The sequence below is a fragment of the Sminthopsis crassicaudata genome, chromosome 3 (assembly GCF_048593235.1).
Source record: "Sminthopsis crassicaudata isolate SCR6 chromosome 3, ASM4859323v1, whole genome shotgun sequence".
Classification (NCBI taxonomy): Eukaryota; Metazoa; Chordata; class Mammalia; order Dasyuromorphia; family Dasyuridae; genus Sminthopsis; species Sminthopsis crassicaudata.
Window position 1 is genome coordinate 41700673 of NC_133619.1, and position 26611 is coordinate 41727283.

The 26611-nt window shown below is 37.6% G+C and overlaps 1 protein-coding gene across 1 annotated transcript in view; it reads right to left on the reverse strand.

The window, feature by feature from the left end:
• Nucleotides 1–1629: 1629 nt before the first annotated feature.
• The window catches only part of LOC141560348 (eukaryotic translation initiation factor 2A), a 31969-nt gene continuing 6987 nt past the window's right edge, over nucleotides 1630–26611 (reverse strand). The window contains exons 2-14 of the mRNA XM_074298341.1: nucleotides 24278–24347; nucleotides 21399–21473; nucleotides 14882–15000; nucleotides 13012–13111; nucleotides 12532–12614; nucleotides 11641–11714; nucleotides 11397–11541; nucleotides 11078–11194; nucleotides 8996–9567; nucleotides 5450–5545; nucleotides 4532–4666; nucleotides 3070–3135; nucleotides 1630–2110 (exon numbers count right to left, since the gene is read on the reverse strand). Coding sequence (XP_074154442.1) covers nucleotides 2045–2110; nucleotides 3070–3135; nucleotides 4532–4666; nucleotides 5450–5545; nucleotides 8996–9567; nucleotides 11078–11194; nucleotides 11397–11541; nucleotides 11641–11714; nucleotides 12532–12614; nucleotides 13012–13111; nucleotides 14882–15000; nucleotides 21399–21473; nucleotides 24278–24347 — 1718 coding nt within the window. The 3' untranslated portion in view covers nucleotides 1630–2044. The remainder of the gene's footprint in view (nucleotides 2111–3069; nucleotides 3136–4531; nucleotides 4667–5449; nucleotides 5546–8995; nucleotides 9568–11077; nucleotides 11195–11396; nucleotides 11542–11640; nucleotides 11715–12531; nucleotides 12615–13011; nucleotides 13112–14881; nucleotides 15001–21398; nucleotides 21474–24277; nucleotides 24348–26611) is intronic.

The window sequence follows — 26611 nt, forward strand, 5'->3', positions numbered from 1 at the left end:
CTTCATAGAGGACAGAGTGGAGAGGTGAGGCAGGAAGGCTACTAGAGGGCCGTCACCATGGTCCTGATGAGGTGATGAGTCTGAACTAAATCCAAGTTTATAGATGATCTAAGGCCTGCCAAGTTTAGCATTCTCTGGTCCAATTTTTTTTTTTTTTTTTTTAACCAATCAATACCAATTGAGAATCAATATGGGCTATAGAAAGGGGGACCTGGGAGATGGAAGGTCATGTTCTCCTTTAATATTTCATGAGTCACTGTGCTGAAAAAAAAAAGCTTTCTAATGGTGATCCTCTCTCTCCCTGAAAAGCAGACTCAAGTGATGGACAGATCCTTTTACATTATGAGCCTTTCCAACTCCACTAGAATAAACTTTGAGGCTGCAGGAAGGCTCTCCCACAGCACTGAAGGGGTCAGAATTTGACAAAGGTACTGTTTGTGTGTTTTGACCACTGTTTGTGGTTGTCTATTGTTTATAAGGTAGACCCACAAGTTTACTACTGGAAAGAGAACACCAGAGAGACCCTTCTTCAATCTAGTCTTGTTTGTAAACATACCCTATCTATTCACTTCAGATATGTTTGCTGGTTGTCTATCAGCTCTCTGTGATGGGGCATCTGCTGGTAGAAGGAGTAGTGACCTGAAGAAATCATATCTTGATGGCCTGAAGTATGTTGTTTGATATAAAATGTTCCGTTTTGAAAACTCAAAGAAAGTCATATGAAAAATGCTCTCACTGATTACAAAAATGTAAATTAAAACAACTCTGAGGTATCACCCCACATCTATCCCTTTGGTCCAGCATTACCACCATTAGATTTGTATCCCAAAGTGATCACAAAAAAGGGAAAAGAACCTACATGCATATAAATATTTAGGAACAGCTATTTTTGTGATGGAAAAGAACTGGAAATTGAGAGGACGCCCACCAATCAATTAATGACTGAACAAGTTGTGGTCTATAAATGTAATCAAATACAGTTGTAACATAAGAAATAATAGCAAGCAGATTTTAGATGCTTGGGGAGGGAGAGAAAGGAGGAAGAAAAATTTGGAAAATTTTATAAAAATGAATGCTGAAAACCATCTTGACAAGTAACTGGGAAAAATTAAATACTACTAAGTGGGGGATAGGATGGAATAGAAGAAAATTCAAAGATAAGATATATTAGCCCTGTGAAACAATTTAGTGGAAAGGTTTGGAAACAGTTTGCTAAAAGTTCTTCTTTTGGTGACTCTTCTCCCTGCAATGTTGGCAGGGCAGCTGCTGCTCTGGCTTAGAGTTCACCAAGTACAGGAGCTCTGGCCTGGATGTATAGCCCTCCCCTCATCAGGCTGGGGACCCTGTATACCCTGAAATGGCTTTACTATCATAATGCCAGAATTAATTCAAGCAATTGTACCTGCTGTAACTCTCTGGCAGCTTAGAACTCGCAGACTCAAGAGATTCACTAGCATTGGTCTCCCCTAGTAGAAAGGATTACAGGAGCAACCCATCATATTTCTGATATTAAAATAATCTGATATAGAGAATCATCCTGAGTTTTGGAGATACAAATTTATTTTAGGACATACTTTGTAAAATAATTAAAAGAATTCTTATTTTTGATCTAACACAAAACCAAAATTCTTAAATTTAAAATGTTATTTATTAAATTTTATAGTTCTGTAGAAACTGAAAATAAGTGAACAGTTGGGTTCTGTTGCAATTTTTTTGTATGGGATCTTTAAGCTGTCAGACATATACTCTCCAACTGACATGCTTTTTTTTTTTTTGATACTTAATATTAATTATTAATATTAATTTATATCAAAAGCATCTGTATCTGTTTTTGTTAGGAAATGAAAATTTAATAAACATTATTAAATAATTTCCCACATGCACAAATTTTAAGATAAATGGTTAGAAATATAGATGAACAGCAAATATGTACAGGTGTGTGGACTCAGCCATTTGAAACAAAAAAAAAAATTAATTATTCTATTAAGTTTAATACAGAGAATGTATTTGCACTGATTTCAGGTAACTGATTTTCCACAAAACTTCAAACACCCAACTCCAAGTCTTCTAGCTCCTGTAGGAGGGCACTTTCTTTCTGGATCTTCTCCATCTAAAGAAAAAATTCAAAATATTATTATTGAGCTAAAGATTTTAAAAAATTGAGTTTTAAAACTCCAATTTAATCATGTGGTCTGCATACACATTCTATTAATGCCCCAGTTAAGAAAGATGAATCCAGCCTGCCTATATGGCAGCCTCTTCTGCCCTTTACACAGAGGAGGAGTGAGAGCAGGACTGCATCCTGTAGCTAAGAAACTGTCAGGAAGGCTGGGCTTGTCCCAGTTACACAAGGGACCCACATAGGGCAGGGGGTAAAGGAGGCATGGAGGGGCCCGTGCATCTCAGGGTCAGTGGAAATAGTGGAAAAAAATGAACAGAAAGTTGATATGATTTTCAGTGACAGACCAGAGGGTGGCAGATATGTATGTAATTTTATGTGTTTTAGAGTGAAAACATAGCAATACATCAATAATCTGTGATTTCTTCAGTATGGACACTCTGAATTGATGGCTCAGGCAATTCTTCCCATTTTCCTCTGCAGATGGTCTTTAGACATTCTCATAGATATAATACATGTAAATGTGTTATGCAAATTAATACACATACAGTATACATGTATCTATAACTATATGTATATAGGGGCTGGGTATAAATCTATTGCCACCAGCCTGATTCTTGGGAGAAAGAGAAATGTGTGAGATCTGTCACAAGGTTCCAAACTGGAAGTCTTTCCAGCTCTGCTGAACTGATTAGACTCGAGCCTTCAATAATGGTTTTGTCCAGGATTGCTTCCAGATCACATCAAGGCATTGGTATAAGACTTCAATGGAAGACAGTGAAACTTGACTTGTAAAATTATTTGTAGTCAAAAGAAAAAAATTTGTTTTAGGAACTAACATGCCAAAATAAACCATACACACGAAAAGTATATGCTTCTAGCTGATAAATTATTTCAGAAAAGTAAGCTAAAAAAGAATTATAACCCAAAAAGAAGACAGAAGGTAATACCTGATTTTTCTCAAGCTGTTTACCACTAGCTGCTTGTTCTTTCAATTGTTCGATTGCTTTCAGTTTCTGTTAAAATCAAATAATGAGATTAAAGGAGGGGGAAAGAAAAAAGAATGTTAGAAGTCTTAGTCATTACATACAAACTGATTTTTAAAAAAGATCTGAAATTAGAATAAGGTCAATTCAATCATCCTATTTTGTTTAAATCAAAGTACTGTAGCAGAAGGACCAAGATGGAGTATATATTTTAAAAGTTTAGTTATCATTTATTATTTATTTATTATATATTTTTATATATTATATATATTTATTATATAATTATTATATATTAATATATTAAATATATATTTATTATTATTTATTTAGTTATAAAAAATGTAACAAGCTATTTACAAGGTTTAAAAGAAGATATCTGAATCTGAGGGGGGACAAGCCAATTTTTAGAAACTTAAGCCACATAAAACAGAACGTCATTTCCTTGGCTCCAGATGTCACTCTAGAGTCCCCGGGTACCCTATGAAGTGCCCATCATGTGGCTCTGCTCCATTCCACAGGAGGAGGATAGGAGCATCCAGAACTAACAGTAATCACAAATACAACTGAAACTGATATAAGTTAGAGGAGAACACTGGGGGCATGGATAAAAATTCCACAGGAAATCTACTAGCACCACAGTGGGGAAGGAACCTCGTAAGTACACCTGCAACCTTTCTGTCATTTTTAGAAAAGCACTCAATACCAACTAGAAATATTTCCCTGAAAGAAAATTTTCTTTGGTTATGTTAAAATTTTTTCCAGAGCCTTAAGATGAGTTATAGCAAGGTTAGAATAAAGGGCAGTGTGCAGAACCTGCTTTCCCCACGGCTGCACCCACTCCAATTCCCCACATTTGCGGCCATACTGCCATATTCTAGGACTTGCTGGCCTCTAGAGGGCACCCAGTGGCTAAGAATGTCACCTCACAGATGTGACCCGCCCCCCAATATCCCCAAACTTCCAACTAAAACCACCACCAAAGCACTCCCAGGGAGTCCCCTAGAGACAAGAGGAACCTGCTTCCAGGAATGACGTCACCCCCACTAAGCAATGGGGAGACTCTGGGAACCTCACAGACCTCTCAGCTTCCATTTTCTTAGACCCAAATGGCTAGTAATGCTCAGGCCATCCCACAGGCTATGTAACACTGGGGTAAGACCACCTGGGCTCGACGGCTGCACACACGTGCAGCATTTGGCAGACGTGCTGGACATAAGATGGAACCTGGTCAGTTGCTGGGGACGAGCCCAGAACCAGAGCCTCCTTCACTTACAATGTCACAGCCCGGGACAAGTCCAAGCTTCTCCCATTTACTCTCCCCCTCTCCCCTCATTTCCATCTGTAAGAAAGTCCCATCATCCCATGATGCTCCCCACTATCCTTTCTGGGCAATTTTTGTTTGTCCTTTTAATGAGAGGCCCCTTACCTTTCTCAGGTTCTTGATTTTTTTGTCTACCTCAGGGTCTCCCGATGTTGGCAGAGAGACATTTCGTGGGGGGTTCTGCTGTGGTGCTGGATTAAGGGCCGAATCCTGACTCTGACTGCCTTCGTTTCTGGCTTCCTGTAAGAATTTATCTGTTACACAATGATCCAAGAAAACAGAAACACTAAATTTTAAACCACCATAGTCCAGATGTATTAAATGTAGAAATGAAATGTGACTCTATCTTTTATACACTGTGATATATAAATTAAGGGTCTGAACAGGAAGATGTCTGCCTAACAAAAAGAAATGCTTCTAGCTGAACCTGTTGGTCCAACTGATTGGGCTTACTGCCACTGATTACCCAACTGGCTCCTTAATTCAGGATCTGGCAGCTACTATATTTTGTGGCCTGTAGCTGTAATTAATGAGACCAAGGCCATGGGTCCCTGCATAAAGCCTTGCTGGACTTCAGGACTCCTGAGGGGGCTGACTTCAGATAGCCATCTCATCAATGTGCGTCAAAAGGAGCAGAGCAGAACTGGAGAAAGGGGCCTAGCCCTAAGGGACTTCATGAGCACAGGTGCAGGTTAACCCAGATAATCTGTGCCCTTGCAACAAGAAGATGCTGGGATAAGTCCAAGTCCATCCTTCACAACTGAAAAGGTACTAATAACCTCTTCCATGTAGGGGAGTGTTGGGCCTTATGTCTTTGCATCTTTCATTTTATGATTTCACTTGAAAAATATTTTTGGTACCTTCCTGACACAAAATCCTATGCTTTCTGGGCATTGTATTCTTGGTGTTATTCAGAATTTTCTTTCTCAATTAAAGGACACATTCAATGTCTCTCATCTCAGGTAAAAGACAAGCTGCGAGCCCACAGACCCCAGAGTCCCGGAGCGGCGGCAGCCACGGTACCTGCTTGGCAGCTTTCTTGGCTTCATGTTTTCTTTGATTTTTCAGAGCTGTCTTAGATAATGGCGGTTTCATATTCTGAGGGGGTTCATCCTCATGCTACAGGAAACAGACAACAACCATCAGGAAACGCAAAGCCCCACTGTGGGTCCAAGGGCACGGCCATTATACACATTCCCACACAGAACATGTGACTTTGTTGATTTACTTTCTTTAGACTACTAAGTAAAAGAGCTCATCTGTGACCTGGAGGTGACTCTGGGGTCTCCCAGGCAGCACCAGCAAAGCTCTGGCAGGCTCCCAAACCAGAGAAGCTTTGAGGAAAGGCCCAGCAAAAGTTCCAATGGCTCAGGAACCCTTGGGCCTAGTCACCAAGGGATCATTTTCTTGGCTGGAGCAACTTTTCAATGACACGAGGCATATCAAGGTTGTCAGCTATCTACATGGAGGCAAAGCACACTTACAATGACAAAACCATGGGTGCTTCTGAAGCAGTAGCAACTAACAAATATTGAAGAACTTTTATCAGCAGTTAAAATATTCCAAATGGCAGAATGGCTTTAATTAGGCTTTTCATCCAAGCTAACATATGATACCTCTCAGCTATATGAGAGCTGGCAGAATTCACTTCCTTCTGTGAAACAATGGAGTTTTTCTTAGTAACTCTGTTGACATGTGATTTTTATGAAACCAGATACCAGGAATAACTTCCGGGAAGAACTTTTCTTGCTGCTGAGGCCTTAAACTTAAAATATAAAGCACACTCACTTTCTTTCTTTGCATAAAAAATTAATTTACTAGATCTTTCCTTTAAAAATCTGAGATTAGAAGGTGACCTTGTTGTTTGTCCTTGGTTCTCCAGGAGGACCATGACATCAGGGAGGGGATGCTGTGACCTGCAAGTGAACTGGACTTAAATGAGGGAGGCTGGGCAAGGTCAGCCCCCTCACTGTGTCCTCCAGAACATCTGGTCTAGGGATCAGATAGAGGTCAGGAAGATTGAGATGGCCTAAGGGATTACAAATAAAAGTCATAAGGCCCCACTGGGAGAGAAGGAATAAACTGAGGCTCACTTACAAATTGGGATAAATTCAATGCAATCATCCCTTGTTGTCTGTACTGCTGGGATTCTTCCTTCATGAAGCTAAAAACTAATTCAAGGGTTCTACCTAGGAATGACTACATAGCGAGGGGGACCACAGTGCACAGAGCAATAGGCCTGGAGGAAAGACTCCACTTCTTGAGTTCAAATCTGACCTCAGACACTTATCAGCTGTGTGATGCTAAGCAAGTCCCTTCATCCTGTTTTAACTGTTTCCTCATCTGTAAAATGGGCTGGAGAAGGAAATGGCAAACATCCAGAATCTTTGCCAAGAAAACCCCAAACAGAGTCATGGAGAATGGACAAGAATAAGAAAGACTGAACCAGAACAGTACAAAATGGGGATAAGTGACCACTCCTACCAAGGGCATAGGCCACATTTCGACACCAACGTCTACATTCAGGTCAAGGAACAGTCTTGTGAAGTCTCTATAGTGATAAGCACTTTAAGTCACAAGGGACTGTGGTAAAAGGCCTATTTGCCTGGATTTTCCACCACAGAGAAGCCTCTCTGTCTCTTATACATGCATTCTGTGAAATCAGGATAGAAGTACCTCACAAAATTATTATGAAGAATGTTTTTGGAAAATCCTTAAGGCACCCTATAAATGTGAAGTGATTATTATTATTATTACAAAATGAAAGTTAGAAGCTTCTGTCTTAATAGAGCTGAACAGCTGCCTTTGCTCTATTCTTCACAGATGAAGCAATTGTGTCTCTGCCTGTGACCCACTGCTAGTGACTGTTTGAGAGAGAAGTGGAATTCAGAACTCCTGGCTCCAAGTCCTCTCAACCACTCTATTCTGCTGTTTCTGCAAATTCAGTTCTAGTCTAAATAAGACTTATAAAGAAAATGCTGAATGCTGAAAAATCTGAGAATGGGGTCAAAGCAGCAGGAGCCAATAAAAAGCTATTTATAGAAGGTAAAACTTGGGAATATTTAATTAACTCTTTCAGCCACCAGAATGTTATCTGGTATTAAATTGAGACTATTTCTCTCTTTAAACAGGTAAAAAAAAGATTTACTTGATGATTAGGTTAAATTATAGTCTAGATCTACATAAATATAAAGCAGGAACAGACTATTTGTATTTCTTTTGTATATCACAAAACAAGGACACTGGGCACTGATGGAGAATATTCTGCATTACAAAAGATTATGGAATTTCTTGTGACAGCAAGCTGAGTTAGCTAAAATTATTCAACTTAGGGGAAAAAAACTGACTTCGTTGATTATTCTTAGGAATGCATCCATTATGTAAAGTTCTGAAATATGGCCTGGTGTCCTGATACAGTTCCTGCAAGACGGTCTAACTTGGAATCATTGTGTACCTCTGAACTGGGGAAGATCTGACTCAGCCTCTGTACATTAAGCAAGGTCTACTCTCACCTCACACCAGGAGTCTCCCAAAATGTAAGGCTCATTTAAAGGAGGCCTGAGTTTTCAGCTTCTTTAAGTACTTTTACAGGTTAACAAAATATGACCCAGGGGAAAAAATTATGTAATCACCATTCATTAAGCATCTTTTTCAGACAAAGTGTGGTACCAGGAGCCAGAGATGAAAAGACATAAAAGAAAAGTCTCTCTTTTCCAGAAAATAAGCAAGAGAAACAAGAAATGTTCACCAAAAAATGGAGAATACTTTAGAATGGGAGAAGCAGGAAAGACTGAGTGGGAAGAGCTCTGTGAGTTTTTTTCTGAAAGGTCATCACAGGAAGCTTCAATCTGACTCCCATGTACAAGATGACAAGGATCCAGGCACCTTGAAGACTTCCTACTCCTTATGACCTCCCATGACTCTCCGAGATTCAGAAGGCAGGGCTGTGTGATACTTGTGCTTTCCCCAAACACAAAAACAAAGATGGGGCCATCACAGAGCAACTATTATGAAATCATCTGGCTCAACAGAAACCCCAGAAATAACAATGCATTTTCAGTGTTAACTGTTGTTTACGAGAAGCCACATAAGGCAAACCATTCCCAGGGAGTTCACAAGTCACTCATAAGAGACAAGTTATTCGATAATGGGGACAAGGATGCTCTTTAAGGAGGTTTCTGAGGCTCTCATACCTAAGTACTGTCACCATTTGTTCCTGTAGTGGACAACAGCCTCCCTAAATAGTTACCCACTGTTATTGAGGCTCCGTTTTTAAAAAAAACAAAACCATTTTCAAACTGAACAGCTAAAGGTTCAGAAAAAAAAAAAAATCACAAAATTTAAAAACTGGAAGGACTTTAGTCCAAAACATACCTAAAAGGCATCACCATTTGGACACAGCTGATAAGTGGTTATCTAAGCACTGCTGCCAAGAGAACTCATCCCAATCGTCATTAAGTCTAAAGCCATTCTTTGCAATTTTCCCACATTGTTCCTAGTGCTACCTTTTGAAATCGAGTCAAGTCAATTTAAGACACATTTATAAAGTATACAAATCTCTCAACTTACCAGCTTGGAGCTAGTTATGGGTTTGTTTCTTAAGGCTGGAGGTCTGTAAGCTGTTGCAACCTTAGACTCCACCTCTGGCACTTCACTTGGTACTGCTTGGTAAGTTACTGCTTTTGCTGGAAATACTCCATCTAAAAATGGCTGCCAAGATACTTGCCATATTTCTGCATTGGATGGGACATCATATTTGTGTAGAATTGAGCCAGTATAATGCCAAATCTTGTATCCATTACTAACGCGTAACCTTGGAGCACATGTAGCAGTTACAATATGCTCTCCATCTGGGCACCAGGCAAAGTACGTCGAATCTGAAGCCACTGGTTTGGAAATAAGTTTGTAGTTTTTAACATCCCACACTTCCATCTGTCCCCGGAGATTTCCAAACCCAGCAAGTACTAATATATTTCCATGAGGGCTGTAGTAGGCTGCATTCCGAGGACCAGTTCCAAAATCAAATATAGGATCACATTTCAAATTGAAAATTGTAGCTTTGGCTGGCATAAAACCATAAACGGCACAAAACTCGGTGGAACTGGTATTCCATACTACATCATATATGGGACCATTTTTTGCTAGAAGAAAAATATAAAATCTATGTTATTAATAAAAAAACCACATTTATTAAAAAACCCAAAAGAGTAAGTTCAAGACCATATCAGCTAGTAAAACTACTGGAATGAATATGCCAACAGAATATTTTTGAGAGAAAAAGTTTCAGAGTTCAAGTCTCTAAGTGCTGGTGGGTTACTATTAGCAATGAGAGGCAGTGCAGATCAGTAGTTAGTGAATGAGCCTACTGTTCCCCCCTTACACATATTTGGGGGGGGGGGGAAACGACTCAGATCTGGGCACATCACTGCACACGGATAGATCTGTACCAGCAGGAGTTTCCTGCACCAATGAAATTTACACACACACACACACACACACACACACACACACACACACACACACACACACGCCCTATCACCAATTCTACTAAAAGGGGCTATGCGATCTTAATGTGCTCCAAGCTCTATTAAGGTGGTCTATAGCCATTGGTATACAGAGTTGAGTTGCCTTACTATATATATGAATAATTTTAAATAAGTGACAATGATTATACTGCTTTTTGGCTAAATCTAGAAAAAATAGGCAAAGTGCTTTATAAACCTTACATCCCTATCACAGCTACTATTCTTATTATTAATGAATGATGGCAGTGCATTTTCAAAGCCAGTTGTCAGTTTAGTTCTTTGCTCATCCAAATCCCCACCCATACAGAAAATGACACCACGCTCTAAAGGGTACAGTCCACTGGACAGACAAGGGAACCCCAATGGATCCCACCCAAATCTTACTTGGATCTGCTCTTCCTATTGATGCCCACTAAGGACCCCTGGCCCTCACAATCTGCACTGTTGCTGCACTTTTTTATATATTATCTCTCCCAATTAGAATGTGAGCACTTTAAGAGCAGAGAGTGTTTGTTTTCTATTTATATTCCTAGAACTTGACACAATGCTTGACATACTGCAAATGTTTAAAAGATACTTTTCAATTTTATCCTAATCTCACTATTTAATCTGCCTTTGTAACAAACTACCATTTGCTAATTTTGGAAATAATTCTTTTATTTAGCAGTAATAATGATCACTTACAAATTTCAGATCCTCTAGAAGAGTTGGGATAGCTTGGCTCTAAATTTATAATGCTAACATAAACAATGCTTGGGGACTATTTTACATTATTTAGATAAAAAGAATTTTAAGAGTTTTGTTTATCTTTTCAATACTTTAAGAATCCATGATTTCATTGGTGTTGAGTACTCCCTCACTGAAACAGTGAGCAAACATCTGGAAACAACTTAGCTGCCTCTGAGGCTGTAAGTCACCTTGCAGCTAACCTATGGCAAAAACTCCAAGCTAAGCTGGCTTCATTAAACAGAAGTTTTACTTTAGCAACATGAGTATACACAGCTAAAGAACTCTGGAGTCCATCTTGAAATATTGAAAAAATATAATTTCCCATTACTAGGTTAAGAGTTTCCACTTATATCCGGTAGATGGCATTCTACCAAAGGGCCATGGGTGAAGTACTTACGTAATTGTACCACAGCACTTTCTCCATTGGTTGCAATGTAGTGTAGGGTTTGTTCTCCATAATAAGAAGCTCCTGTTTTGTCAACATCTGTACTAGCAATTACTAACACAGCAGTGGCTATAAAATTAAGAAGTTTGAATTACTTTAAAAAGGCAAAACAAACTAGAGCAATTAGCAAAATTCTAACCAGGGTTAATAGAGAGCATATCTGATTTTGTGTTAGGAAAGCACAGGCTATTAATGAAAGTAAATTGACAAATTTGATAAACAAACAATAAACTGCTTAATAAATAAAAAGACACAGAACATGTTAACATACCTTTTTTATTCCACAGCATCGTCACCTTATCAGCCTTAAAGAAGCTTTTGTTAGCCAGCGCTGCATGAGGGCCACTAAAACTGGGGTACTGGTACAGCCTTACAAATGATGGAGCTCCCTTGCTGCCAGGAACATAGACAGCCACCTGCATTAACAAAGGACCAGGTTGTTACTTTTCAAATTCTAAAACTTATTAAAAACAGACCAGAAGGTATTGGAAAATTGAGTTTGTTAATAAAGATACCTTGCATGGCTGGGGTCCTGGTGATAATACAAAATCACTAATTTTTTGTAAATGAAGTTTGTTTGCAATTGTACCTGAAAAATCACAATTGGGATCAGATTAATTACAAAAGACAAAATAAACTCTTCAAATTCTCAGCTTATAATAAAATATTGCTGTTTTGCAATTGCTAATGTTGCTCAAATCAAATAAAATCTAATTCACACTATAAAACCAATTCTTTAATAAGAATTTAATTTAATAAGAATGTCATAAGTACTAACAGTTGCAAACCTTTCCAGACTTTAATTTCAAAAAATGCTTTTTTCTTCATAATCCCAAATTGGCACAATAGCCTATCCATTATCATATGAAGTCAAACATTTTGTTTGCAAAGGCACAGAAATAAATTGCCCAATGTCCATTAATTTAACTGAAATGCAAAGTAGACATTTTACCATTTTCTAGGCAGAAAGTGAAGGCTGGAGAATGCCCTGAGTATCTATATTTAGATGGTCAAGGAATTAGACTGTTATGCCATTAATTTAAGAGTCTTATTTATATATCTGAAATGTCAAAATAATTCAAAAGGAAAGAGAAGCAGGGACAGAGTAGTCCTAAAGTAGTCAGAAAGCATGCATAAGAACACATCTACCATCCATTTTTGCCATGTGTATCCCAATTTGCTAATCTTTATTCTATTTCAGTAGGCCTCAGAGTCTATGGTTACATTTCATTAGCAGTTCTCAAAATGTAATCTTTCAAACTGCTGAAATTTAAATTCTAATTAATAAAATAATTTACAGAAAGAGAATTAACTGTGAAATTTATGTTAAGGAGAACTTGAGGAATATGGTAACAGAAAACAATTTTAGTGGGTTATGTATTACTAAATATTTAATCTTTTCATACTGAAGTTGTTGTTTTCAAAGAAGTGAACTTCATTATTAACGTTTCTAGCACAAATGCTTTCATCATCTGCCCAAGATGGACACCTAAATTTAAAAGAAATAATAAAAGTCAAAACTAATTAAGACTGAAAAAGTGCAACATTCAAATAACATTTTTATAATAGTCATCAAATGAAAAAATGCAGAAATAATTACAAAAGCCATTTATTACTGGTGGCTATTTGACAGACATTATGTAACTAATCAATTCTATACCCGTAATAGAAAGTATACTACTGAATAAACTAAATGATTATTCTGATATCCCAAATTCCCCAAAATTTACTTTTCTGCAACACGGGAGTCAAAACCATAAAGATATCATGATTTTGACACATATAACATTTATATATTCCCTTGTAAATAATTAAGATTTTATTCATTTATTCATTCATTCATTCATTCATTCATTCATTCATTCATTCATTTATTTATTTATTACCAGTTCTGCATCTTCTTCTGGATAAAAGACTTTAAACATTTTCCGGTTTTTACATCATAAAGTTGTAGATTAGGTACTCCTGATGTGCCATCTTTAGAAGCTGGAATAAAAATACATTTTCAAAACAGTGGTCTCAAGTTACAGGAATCATAAGTCTCTCTCAACTCATTACCTCAGTCTAAAAATGAACTTATAAATACGTTGATTAATGCTGTTCAGACAAATTTAAAATGTTGATTTACAGCAATTAAATTTTCCTCTAACCTCATAGCTTTTATTTAACCCTGGATTTAATTGTCCACTACTAAAGTTATTATTAGATACTCCCCTTTGGGCAGAAATATTTCTGACCTAGTACCTGCAGTTTTAATAATTTGCTATATTAGAAAAAATTTCTGGTCTAATAAGTTTAATTCATCTCTTTATTGTGAAAGACTGATTTTATAACTATAGAAATGTTATGTGTATAATATATATGTATACAGAATATATATAAAACTATATAGAAAAACTATAGAAAAGTGTAGAAAAATGCCTTCTCAACAAAAGATTTTGCAATTGTCAATGCTGAAAAAATTATTCATGCATATATAAATAAAAAGCTATAATAAAAAATTATAATTATAAAAAAAAAATGCATTAATGTGGTTGTCTTTGGTGATGCTTAACATCACAGTCCAAAAAAAAATGCCTTCGCTTAATCATAGTTGATATAAAATTTTCCTTTCATCTTCTTCAAAACTTTGATGGATCAGTGACCACAGTAGTGTGGGCTACTACTCCAACTGGTGCAGATTGCAATGCCTCCGCATCTTTCCATCCTATATAATTTTTAAATCTAGGTTCATCCGTTTATGCTGCATACAAATTCCTATTGCTCATTTCTCTGATGATCTCTTACTGATCACATGCAACAGCTTACTGCTACATCCAGCACAAGCATCTCCACTCCCTTTGGACAATTTTGGTTCTTTGAAAACTGTGGTATACAAATGGATATAGCAGTGGACTTGACTTGGGAGTCAAGAAACCTTGAATTCAAATTCTGTCTCATGACCCCAACTATGCAAGATACCTACTTTACTAACAAACACAATTTTCCAACACCTTCTAGTTCTGTCTGTAGTTAAGTTTTCTTTCCTAGGAAGGAAAGCACTTCCTAGCTTTCTGGCCATGGAAGTCACTGAATCTTTTCAATCTAAAATTTCTCAGTTGTAAAGTAGAAGTAATAACAACACCCCCTAACCAGGATGGGAGAGAGAATCATAGAAAATAACTCAGGTAACCATACACCAGATGACTATATGGTTTAAAGCCACAGAATTTCAAGAGATGGGTTGTGAGGTCAGGGAGCAGGTCTACCTTCCTCAGAAATTTCCTTTCACCTGCTTCCCCACATATTTGATTTCCTGCATGTACTTGTTTCAATTCTAGTTTTATTGTTTTATTATGTTTTATTTAGTTTTATTCTAGTAACAGACTATGACTATATCATAAAAATTGGCCAACATCACATTATGCTGAAGTGAAATGGAATTTTTCAATAAATTTCTATTCTCAGTCCCTAATACTTTCTTATTTAGCTAAAACAAAACCACTACACTTTCACAATGTGCATTAGCATCATTGAACATTGACTGAAAACCTTCCCCAATCTCTCTAGGACTCATTTCTACTAGGGATGAGTCCTCAGGTTTTATATCTACTGCATTTCCTCTAAGGTATTATGTATTTCACTATAATATTTTAAAAAATCTTAATTATTCTAAGGTTTTAGATAACTTGATTGCATATAAGCTTCATGTTTTTAAAAACACAATTTAATTGATCTTATTATCAGAATGCTTTTTACAAATAGTCTAATACTCACTTGTGTAAGGCTGCCATATTGCTAGGACACTATTTTTTGGTGAAAATTCAAGGCAAACTGCTTTTGGAAGATTGAAGGAATGCAGCAATCCATTGTCAGCAACATTCACAAGATTTACCCTGGAATTCAAAGTAAATCATTTTAAGAGTCATTAAACTAATTTAGAACAGTCAACTCTACTAAAAACATAATATATTTTACAAGTTGATAAGTGCAAAAAGTTCATTAAAACAAAAATTAGTTTTCCTAATTTTGCTAAAAATAATCTAAAAATATGTACTTAAAATTTTAATCCAAAAAATGTCCATATAACCAGAATTCTGGTTAAGAAGGGCACATATATAACTTTTATTTATTTATTTTTCCACCAGCAAGGGTCTAACTCAGGAGTTCTCAAACTACGGCCCACAGGCCAGATGGGGCCCACTGAGGACGTTTATGTGGCCCACCGGATTATGGCAAATGAGCTGAGGGGCAGAGACAGAGTATGAGTTTTTGTTTTTACTATAGTCTGGCCCTCCAACAGTCTGAGGGACAGTGAACTGGCCTCCTATTTAAAAAGTTTGAGGGCCACTGGTCTAACCTAAAAAGGAGGTGGGCTGTGGAAATATAAGTGAAAGACAAAAAGAAGAAATGACATCAGAAGGGAGGATAGATGGGAAAAAGCCATCATGGAGTTATAGCAGGAAAGATGACAGCATGGCAATTTGCATTGGGAAGGCAAAGAACATCTAATTTGCATTCCTGTGCCTTTTGCATAAATTTTCTGTTTTAGCTCAGATTCAGGGGAGGAAAGTCTGAGTCCTTAAGGCCACCAGGGCACCAGTCCTTAAGGCCACCAGGGCACCACCCAGCACTGAGTCAAGAATCTGAAGACCTGAGCTCAAATTCAGCTGCAGGCTCATAAGGAGCATCTACAGCATCTATCAGGCAATCAACTCAGATGAAGTCCCTACTACGTGCCAGGCACTGTGAATTGAGAAGCCAAGGACAGGCTCGCCTCCTCATCGAATGGGGTAGAGCACATGCCAACAAAAATGTACACACTACATACAGGATAAGCAGGAAATGACAGGGGCAGGGCACCTGGATTAGGGCTCATGGGGGAAAGTGTCCAGTAGACACTTTAGTTGGGACTAAGAATTCAGAGAGCAGGGATAGCGTCCCAGGCACAAGGGACATTCAGAGAAGATGCCCAGAGTCAAAGGGAGGAGCGTGTTATTGGTGAGGCCGGAATCACAGGGTTAAAGAGTACATGCTGGGAGTCAGGTGTAAGATTGGGGGGGAAGGAAAGAGATGAGAGGTTAGGAAGGGCTTGAAATGCCAAAACAGAGCTCTTTGTCTCGGTGTCTCAGTTCCTGGAGGTGAAAGGGAGCCACAGGAGTTTAGTGAGCAGGCTTGGTGCCATGATAGAGTTGTCCCATAGTAAAATCACTTCTGGAGCTGATCAGAGGATAGACTGGAGTGGGGAGAGATGGGAAATGGCAGGCCCCCCCAGCAGGTGGCTGCAGTAGCCAGGGACAGTGGTGGAGCAGGGTCAGAGCCATCACGAGATGCTTTAAAGATAAAATCGGCTGGTCTCGGACACAGCCTGGACATGGGTGTAAGAGGAAGGAAGGAATCTAGTTCTGCTTTGGGGTTGTGAGCCTGTTGGATGCAGACTATAGTGCTGCAGGAAAGGTAGGAGGGGAGAGAGCTCAGGGGGAAAGATAATCAGGTCTGTTTGGGGTCTGTTCAGTGTGACATCTCTCCTAGATTTCCAGTTCAAGATGTCTGAAAGGCAGGTGGAAATGCTAGCCTGAAAGGGAGCAGAGATGCTGGGGCAGGACAGGCAAGTATGAGTACTGTCAACATCGAGATGAGAGTCCAGGAGAACCCTGAGAAACACCTCGGGCTGGAGGGCGTGACGGAAGAGGAGCCAGCAAAGGGGGCTTGGAAGGGACAGTCCAAAAGGACAGCCAGGAGAGGAGAATTATCAAGAAAGGGAGGATGGCCAAGGGTGTCAAAGGCTGCAGAGAGGTAGAGGAGGGTAAGCACTAGGAAAAGGCTGCTGGATGTGGCTGTGATGGAAGGATGAAGTGAGACTTAGGGGGTAAGATGTAAGCATCCATTACAGAGGAACTTAGCCATGAAGAGCAAAGGACAAATAAGAGGATAATGAGCAGGGTTGGGTTGATCCCATGAGGGTTTTTTCAGGTAGGGGAGACAGAGGCTTGGGGAAGGAGCCAGAAAGCTAAGTGTTAGTAGCAATGACAGAGAAGTAGGGAGCTATTATAGTTGAGCAGAACAATGGCACGGTCAGGTTTATATTTAAGGAAAATCACTGGTTTGGAAGATGAACCAGAATGGGGAGAGATTAATTGGATCAATTAGTAGTGCCAGTGGGAGGGAGCAATACTGAGGAAGGGATGGCTGCAAGGACACCATGGAGATAAAAGCAGCAGCTCTGGCCTAGAAGTTGACTCAAACCCCTTAATCTCCTCAACACTACTGCCTCACCTTAGTTAAAGATCAGGGTCACCTCTAAAGCCAAAGGATCTGGATGCTGATTCTGATTAGGTCATCCAAGTCTCTGGCCTCTCCAGACTTCCTTTTCCCATATTTAAAAAGGGTTGGATTAGAGTCCTCCTAAGATCCTTTCCAGCTCTAAGCTCATGACCTCCTTCCCCAGATGGCGCTCCCAGGGCTCTCTCTCTTTCATTTTGAATCTCATTCTAATTTCTCTTCCTGACCAAAAGCACATTCTCATGTCTACCTTCACTCTGAACAAGTCTTTTCTTGACATTCCTTCTAGCTATCATTCTCTTGGGATGCCTTTTCTCACTTTCTCTGCCTGCTCACCTCCTCTAAAAGTTCTTGTCCCCCAAATCTGTCCTCTGCCCTCTTTCTTTCTTCATAATTCTTCACAGAGACCCAGTGATAAGTGCTTTGCTCTGACTCTTCAACCTTGGTGTGCAGGCCTGCCTTATGGCCTGCTGGATAGCACTATCCATATGGCCCTCTAGCATCTCAAATTCTGCAAATACAAAGCCCAGCTTTCTCTTTCAATCTGTACCTGCTATGAACCTTTATTTCTGTTGAGGTCACCACTAAATTCTCTGCAACATTCTCAAGTTAAGGACTGTGGTCATCTTGAACATTTTCCTCTCTCTCGCTGCCCCTATAGTCTATGATTTGGTTTTGGCTCCACAATTTCCCTCCTATTTGTCTCTTCTCTTCACTCAAATGACCATCACTCTAGTCTTTCTTCTATTAATCTTCATACAAATGGGAAAAATTCTCCTAGTCTGATCACATCACTTGTCTGCTCAAGAACTCCCACTATACCCCTGTTTCTTCAAGATAAAATACAAACTTCCTCGACTAGTTCATATTTAAAGACCTCCAAATATGGCTCTAACAGGCTATGTTGTTAGGTTCTTACTAAGTGCTAAGTCGGTACTTTGACAATTCTCTAGTTCCGGCCATTACTGGGAGTTTTACTTGTGAATTTCTGGGGAAGAGCTTGCATGCTTAGGAGGAGCAAGTTCATTGGTTGAAGTAATTTTTCCTAGAAGCCCTTGCATTATCCCACGCCCATTCTCTGGGAGGATAAAAGAGGGAAGTCACTACTCTGGACCAGAGTTAACAGCAACTGTCTGGAGACAATGGTTCTCTACAGGAAGAAGAATCTGTCTGAGAGATTTGAGTTGACACAGCAGATCTCCTTCGAGAGAGCGATCGGCAGCATCTGGAGACAACAGCACGTTACACTTTTTGCATTATGCTTCTGTTTATTCTTATGTTCCAGCCACATTTCACCCATCTCTCACTTCTTGGTTTTTAAGCTGCCTCCAAAATCCTGCCTAACATTGGCTACTTGGAATTCTTATTCATTCTGCATTTAGTACAGGTTCTACCCTGCCTAGTGAAACTTCTTTGGTTCCCCCCAGAGTATTACTCTTCAAATTCCTAGTTCATTATGGCTAGCTGGATCGATTTCTCCTGGGTTTGAATCCTGGTTCAGCTACTCACAACTTGTGTGAGCTTGTCTGGACAAAATGAATCTTCCAGCTCTAGATGAATAGTCTTAAATCTAATACAAAATAATACTCTGCGCATAAGAAAGGTACAAAGGGCTACATGTAGACTGAAGGATCATCCCTGAAAAGATCTGAGAATGGAAGCAGCTGAGCTGGATTTTAAATGGCAGGTGATAAGGACAAAGACGCGGAACAAACTGCCTGCTGGAATGAGCTAAGAGTTCATAGTGGCTGAAGCATAAAGTATATAGGGGAAGGAAACCTAACTTAGTTGTACTTAACACTTTACTGTTTCTGCAGTCATTATAGTTCTGCCTTTTAATAGATGTGTCCCCATTTCCATTAATTTATGTTGTGTTTCGAAGAAACTCCCAAATTACATGGTTCCAGTCCTGTGAATTTCTGTCTGATTGATTAGTGTAGGTAGAAAGTAGCTGTCCTAAAGACAGAGAACATTGGGCAGTGTTGTGTATGCATAATCTGAAGTCAATGAAAGAATTTGAATCACCAAACCTGAGGAGTTGGTATTTATAAAGATTAAGTTAAATGGTATTGTTGTTATAATTAGGATTACTGCAACAACAACAATAATAATAATAGTTAGTATTTATATGGTGTTTTAAGATTCACAGTGCACTTTATACATGTTAATTGATTTGTTCTTTACAGCCACCTTGTGAGCAAGGTGTCATTATTGCTCCCATTTTTACAGATGAGGACATTGAGACACAGGTAAAGTGATTTGTAAAGTGGAAAGCAATATGGTAATATAACTCGGAAAAATGAGAATTGACATTTTTAGAGGGATAATAATTAAAGAGAATTTTTTCTAACAAAAACATTTTTGATGCCATATCAGTTTTCTAATATATTTTACATAAGAGTTTAATATTATCCCTTGACTTACTTAAAAACACTTAGAAAGTATACCTTTACAAATTACATAACTGACAACAATGATTACACATTTCAAAATAACCTAATTTCAATTATTAGACATAAATTGAGGCATACAAACAAAAAAAGGAATGTTTTAAATTCCAGTATGTACATAAAAAAAAAAAATGCAAATCAGTAACTTATAATAACTTTTTCTCAATTTCTTTATAGGCAAATAATTTATCAAATCAACTGTCCTCCCTCCACTATTAATTTTTAGTGTTAAAATCTGAATTATTAATAAAAAATAAAAAGCACAAAACCAAATATAGTGTCTATAATAACTTTGAAAATTTGATAGGAAAGCTTTATGAAAGATGGCTTCTTTCTCTCAAAATGACTGTTCTAACTTCTTTACAATTTACCAATGCCTTTTTGTATAAACAAAACCAATGCAGCCAAAATGAGAAGGAAGCATAAAGGTAGGAAAAAAAAATTTATAGCTAATGTTTCTCAAAAAGGCCTCATTTCTAAAATATATAGAGAACTGACTCAAATTTATAAGAAAAGCCACTCCCAAATTGATAAATGGCCAAAAGATATGAACACACAATTTTCAAATGAAGAAATTTAAAGCCAACTCTTGAGATATCACTTCATACTTCTCAGATTGGCTAAGATAATAGGAAAATATAATGATTAATGTTGGAAGGGAAGTGGCAAAACTGGGATTCTAATGTATTATTGGTAGAGGTAGGAACTGATCCAACCCTTGTGGAGAACAATTTGGAACTATGTCCAAAGGGCTATCAAACTGTGCATACCCTTTGATCCAGGAGATTTCTATTGGGTCTGTATCCCAAACAGCTCATAAAAAAGTGAAAAGGAACCACATATTCAAAAATAGCAGCCATTTTTGTAGTGGCAAGGAACTGGAAACTGAATGAATAATTATCAGTTAGGGAATGGCTGAACAAGTTATGGTATATCAATGTTATGGAATATTAGTATTCTATAAGAAACAATAAGCAAGATGATTTCAAAAAGGCCTAGAAAGACTTACAAGAATTGATGCTAAAGGAAGTGAGGAGAACCAAGTGAAAACTGCATATAACAAGAAGAATATGTGAATCAATTGTGATGGACTTGGCTCTTTTCAATAATGAAGTGATTCAAGGAAATTCCAATAGATTTGTAATGGAAAGAGCCATCTGCATTCAGAGAGACCCATGGAGGCTGAATGTGGATCGAAGGATAATATTTTCACCTTTGCTGTTTGTTTTTTTCTTTCATGTTTTTTATCTGATTTTTTTTTTTTTGATCAACATGACAAATATGGAAATACGTTTAAAAGAACTGCATATGTTTAACTTATACTGGATTGCTGTCCAGGAGAGGTGGGATGGGGCAAAGAGGGAAAAAAATTTTAGAACCCAAAGTTTTGCAAAGGTGAATGCTGAAAAGTATCTTTGCATGCATTTTGAAAAATAAAATATTATAAAAAAAAAAAAAAAAAAGTTTTCCAATGTCCAAAAAATACATGGTATGCAAACAAGTTACATTTTGTATTCACCACAAACAGAAAGATGAAAATATTAACTGCAACATGCACTTACTTTTCTCCATTACACCAAGCAAACAGACTTCCATCCTTGCTAAAGGCATAGACTTTACAATTTTTTCCTGATTCCCTGAAGACAATAACAACACAAAGTTAGTATTCAAAAATAATAAGGATTCATCTTTTATAATAAACTGATTTTACAAAGGATAATTTTAAGGATATTTTAAGGATAATGTTTTTTGTTCCCCCCCTCCCCCCCTCCCTGAGGCTGGTGTTAAGTGACTTGCCCAGGGTCACATAGCTAGGAAGTGTTAATTGTCTGTGACCAAATTTGAACTCAGGTACTTCTGAATTCAGGGCTGGTGCTCTATCCACTGCGCCACCTAGCTGCCCCTAAGGATAATGTTAAGGATAATTCTAGATTTATAAAAGCATACAAATAAAGAAACTGAGAACAAAAAAGATTAGGCCCAAGTCACTGAGGGAACTTGCCAGAGGAGAGAGAGAGAGAGAGAGAGAGAGAGAGAGAGAGAGAGAGAGAGAGAGAGAGAAGTGTGTGTCCAGAATAAAAGCCCCACCCGCTTGGTTCTTTCCACATGGTACATTATGTTAATCTCCTTAGTCAATGTAGAAGTTACAATTTATATGCAATAAAAATGTTTTTTGTAACTTCCAAAAGCAAATGTTAACATTTATATTTAGATATTTCATTTCCCTTTCATTAATATAAAATGAAAATTGACTTTTGTTGTTCATCTTAGAATGACTATTCTCAAAGTCTCTACTCTCTATTTTACACATACATGTCTATCAAGCTATATGTATATACATATACATGAGCAGATAGTTCTATTAGTGATAGCTGAGGGTGTGTGTATATGTGGGAAGGAGGGGGGCTTCTAATTGGGTGAACTGCTCCAGTCTCTTTCTTCTCTAATCTACCTTTCTCTCAGCTTTAAAAGCATTTTCCTAAAATTCAGGTCTAACCCTCACCAAAACTACTTCTTTTCTCTACCCTCCACCTTCATTTACTTCTTCCTTTTGACATGCAAATCTCCAATTCCTAAACTTCTCTCTAAATCTCCCAAGCACACAGTTCTCCGCACATAGCTCCTTTATTAGAATGTCAATGCAGTGAGATCAAGGCCCTTATTTCTGCCTTTCACTAGTATATCCAAAGTGTTCAACAAATTCTAGGTAATTGACTCCCTTCTACTCCCTTCGTTACCTATAGGGAAAAATCAAGGCCCTCTTTTCTATGAAGATCAAAGATCTATTTAGCTAGTCTTGGTTTCAGCATCTTAATCATGAATTAACCAAACTAAATTCCTACTGGACACCTCAAACACTTCCAAAATATATTCATCTTTCCCTCCATAGCCACTCTTCTTCTGATCTTCCCCAGGCTTACAATCTTGAAGTTATCTTCACCTTTTCACATACACTCCTCCATTCTTGTTCCAGTTGCCAAATCTTTCCATTTCTACCTCTCCCCTTCTCTACCATCATAAGTGAGGCCTTCACCAGCTCTTACTTGGATTACTGACATCTGGCCTCCCCCACCTCCAGTCTCTCTCCCTGCTTTAACAGACCCTCCATTTGACTAGCAGCCAGAGGAAATGTGGATCTTACCAGGCTACTCTTCTCTCGAATCTACTTCCATGGCTCTCTATTTACAACAGGGCTCAGGTACCACCTGACATGAAACATTTCCAGATCCCCTCCCAAGCTACTTTACATTTATTCTGCACATGTTTACAAGTCTACACATGGACTTATTCATTAAGAATGAAGGGATTAGGTGCAGCTAGGTGGGGCAGTGGATAGAGTACCAGCCTTGAATTCAGGAGGACCCAAGTTCAAATCTGGTCTCAACTTAACCCTTCCTAGCTGTGTGACCCTGGGCCAGTCACTTAACCCCAGCCTGTGGGGGGGGAGGGGGAATGAAGGGATTATTCCCACCCAATGTATTTGTATTCCTAGTCCCAGGCACATACATAGGTGTTCAATATGTACTTGATGGTTAATCTGGCATGATTTCTTAGTGGCTTCATTCTGTCTCCTAAGGATTATTAGTTAAATAGTTAAAAGCTTTCTATTTAACAAACATTCAACATTTTTTCCCTGGGATTGATGACAAATTTATCCAGAATCAAACTTTTTTCCCCACACTTATGTGCGTACAATACTCATGATTTTTCAAGGATTTCCAAAAAGTGGTTTTACAAGTTTATGAAATGTTCTGGAATATCACTTATCTGGGCCTGGAGACTTGCTTTTCACTCAAACTGGTTCAGAACTCTCTATTTCTTCATCTATCTTTAAACCTAATTCCCTCTTAATCACATTTGTTTAATATTTTCTAGTTGGTAGAGACAATGGAGAACTGATTTTTCATGGATCTTAGGCCTCTGTCGCAAGAAGACGCTGGTTCTATTCCTACTTTGATGTTCTTTCTGTTTAAACATGATTTAAAGCCCCATAATAAAACATGCATTTCACACTGGTCAATAAATGATATCATTCTGTGTTTTCAGGAAAATTCAATATTTCCCAAAGTATTGACTGGGAAAACCAGGAACATCTAAGTTTTGTAAAATTAATTTTCAAGAAACAGGGACTTGTACTTTCTCACATGGTGACTAGAGAACTGTTATTTTACTGTAATTCAGAAATGAAGAACTTCTCTCTAGCTATGAAAGCTGGTGATTTCTCTGCAACTTAAATCCTTAGTGAATACTCAGAGCCCTGAAAGATTACACAGCTTTGCCAGGTTACACAGTCTATTTATGGGTCAGAATCAGGACTCAGTCTTTCTGATTTCAAGGCCAACTGTCTTCTTTTTCTGACATAAGATATTGAAATTTAAAACTGAAAATAATATTAAAAATATTGCCCCCTAATATTGACATTCAAAAATGTAAATCATACCTTAGAAACACTGTATTTTCTGTGAAATTTGGTGGCCCATTCACCATGTAGAGCCCCTCTGATCCTCGAACTAAAAAAGAAAAATAAAAGATGATTATTAATTATGTTTTAGTATTCATATGGCTAGGGGCAGCTAGTGTGTGTAGTGGATATAGCACCAGCCCTGAAGTCAGGAGGACTTGAGTTCAAATTTGGCATCAGACATTTAATAGTTCCTGGTTGTGTGATCCTGGGCAAATCACTTAACTTCAATTGCCTCAGGGGGAGAAAAATCATATGATTAGGTCAAAGTAGAAACCAGGGTTTATTGTGAATATTTCATCAAATAAGGCATATAGAACTCTAAGGTTCAAAAATATATTAATTATTATTAATGAAATGATGAAATATTTGACTAAATCTATCTTAATGTATTTAAAGACTTAGAAGGTTTACCTGTTTATGCATAAGCAATGTAACATCTTAATTATTCTAATGGATATTTCATATTAATATTCCTACATATCAAGTCGAAAATGAAAAAGGATAGCTGGTATCTGCACAACTTTTTCTACACACTTCATAATGCTTTTTCTCCTTCATTTTCACACACTGTCTTATAGTTGTTAGAGAATGAACTTCTCAGAATGAAATTTTTTAATGCATAAAATAAAATATGGAAGAATACAAAGAAAACTGCAAAACAGTTATCAAAACAATTAAAAAAAAAAAAAAGAAAGAAAGAAAGATTCTGGACCCTGGGTTAAGAAATCCTGTTTGAGTTCTTCAAAGATGTTCAGTGAACTGTAGCTAAAGGACCAAAACCAAACATAGATTTTTCTACTTTTCAAGTATAGAGAGGCTATCTACAGATTTTTCTACTATTTTTTTTTTAACTAAAAGGTGACTTAACAAAAGGGACACAAAAGCAAAAATAGTCCCCGTCTTAAATGTCAATAGTATTAAAAAAAAAAAAAAAAACCAAAAAAAAAAAAACTTCTGAGAATCTTAGGCTAAACAATAATGTAAAGGAAAATAACATGGGAAAGACTAGAATTGTGATCAATACTTCAGAGGATCAATGAGGAAGCATGCTACAAGCCATGGACTATAAGTATGAACCAGGGCATATAATTATAGCTGTGGTCGATATATAGGGTGGTTTTGATTGGCTGTAACTATTAAAATTTTTAAAGAGAAAGTTAGATTCAGAGAAAGAAATATTAATGGGAACTGATGGTGATACAACTGAGTTGTGATAAACGTAAATAGCAAACTTTCTGAGGTGTTTCTCATTATTCAAATTCACATTACATATTTTCATTGGGCTAGAACCAATTACTATGATACAAAATTGTAACTTTGAATTGTCTGAAGTTGAATACATGAGACTTCTTCATAGGATTAACTAAGACACGACTATAAATAAGACATTTTAAAAAGAAACTCAGTTTAAATTTCTATCATCTATATATATCCTTTTGTAGGCAGATATGCAAACAAAATGGATTTTTATCAGCATATCAATCTCTTGTTGCAATATAAACAATTATTTATATTGGAGACTAGAGATAATCAAGTTTTCTAAGAACATAAATCTGTGGTCTCATCAACATGGTTATTTCTTTGCAACAGACTGATCCCACCCATTACATCAACTCTCATCTAAGTTCTCTCAAAATTTATCACCAGGGTCTAACCAGTCACCTCTCACTTTCTTTTGACAACATAACAACAATGATACAGCTCAAGGACTGGCATTGCTGATGCTTCTTGCCACAAAATTCAAATTGGTCTTTTGGTTCTCTTTTCTATCTATACCCTGTTGCCAGTAATCCTGCTAAATTCATGATTCTATGTAGAACTGATCTATTTCAACCTTTCAGAGAGACACTAATTTTCTAGGAATTCAAGCTAACCAACTATACTAAGAACATAGTAAAAAGATGGGCCTTTGTTTCAGGAAAATCTTAGAATTAATAAATGAAGGTGGCAATTTCCAAAATATGGTAGTAGAAAAGCATTGTAGGTTGTCGATTTGATGGCATGTCCTAGCCAAGACAATTGGTTTTTCCTGTATGGAAAGTTAGGATTGATACCCTAAGAACAATCTTATCTGTAAAAAGGTACATATAGAGAACAGCTTAGCATCTATGAGGAATCCCTCTAATGAACTCCCTTGAGAAGCACACATCACGTTATTTTGTTTCACCTGACATCAAGGATCAGAAAATTGTTGTTACATTCTGAGCAATACAACAAATATATACACAGAAGATAGGAGGCAACTTCCGAAATGAAGACAATAGGGGAATTGGGAGAAGCTTTTTATACAAGGAGGTACTTGAGCTAATT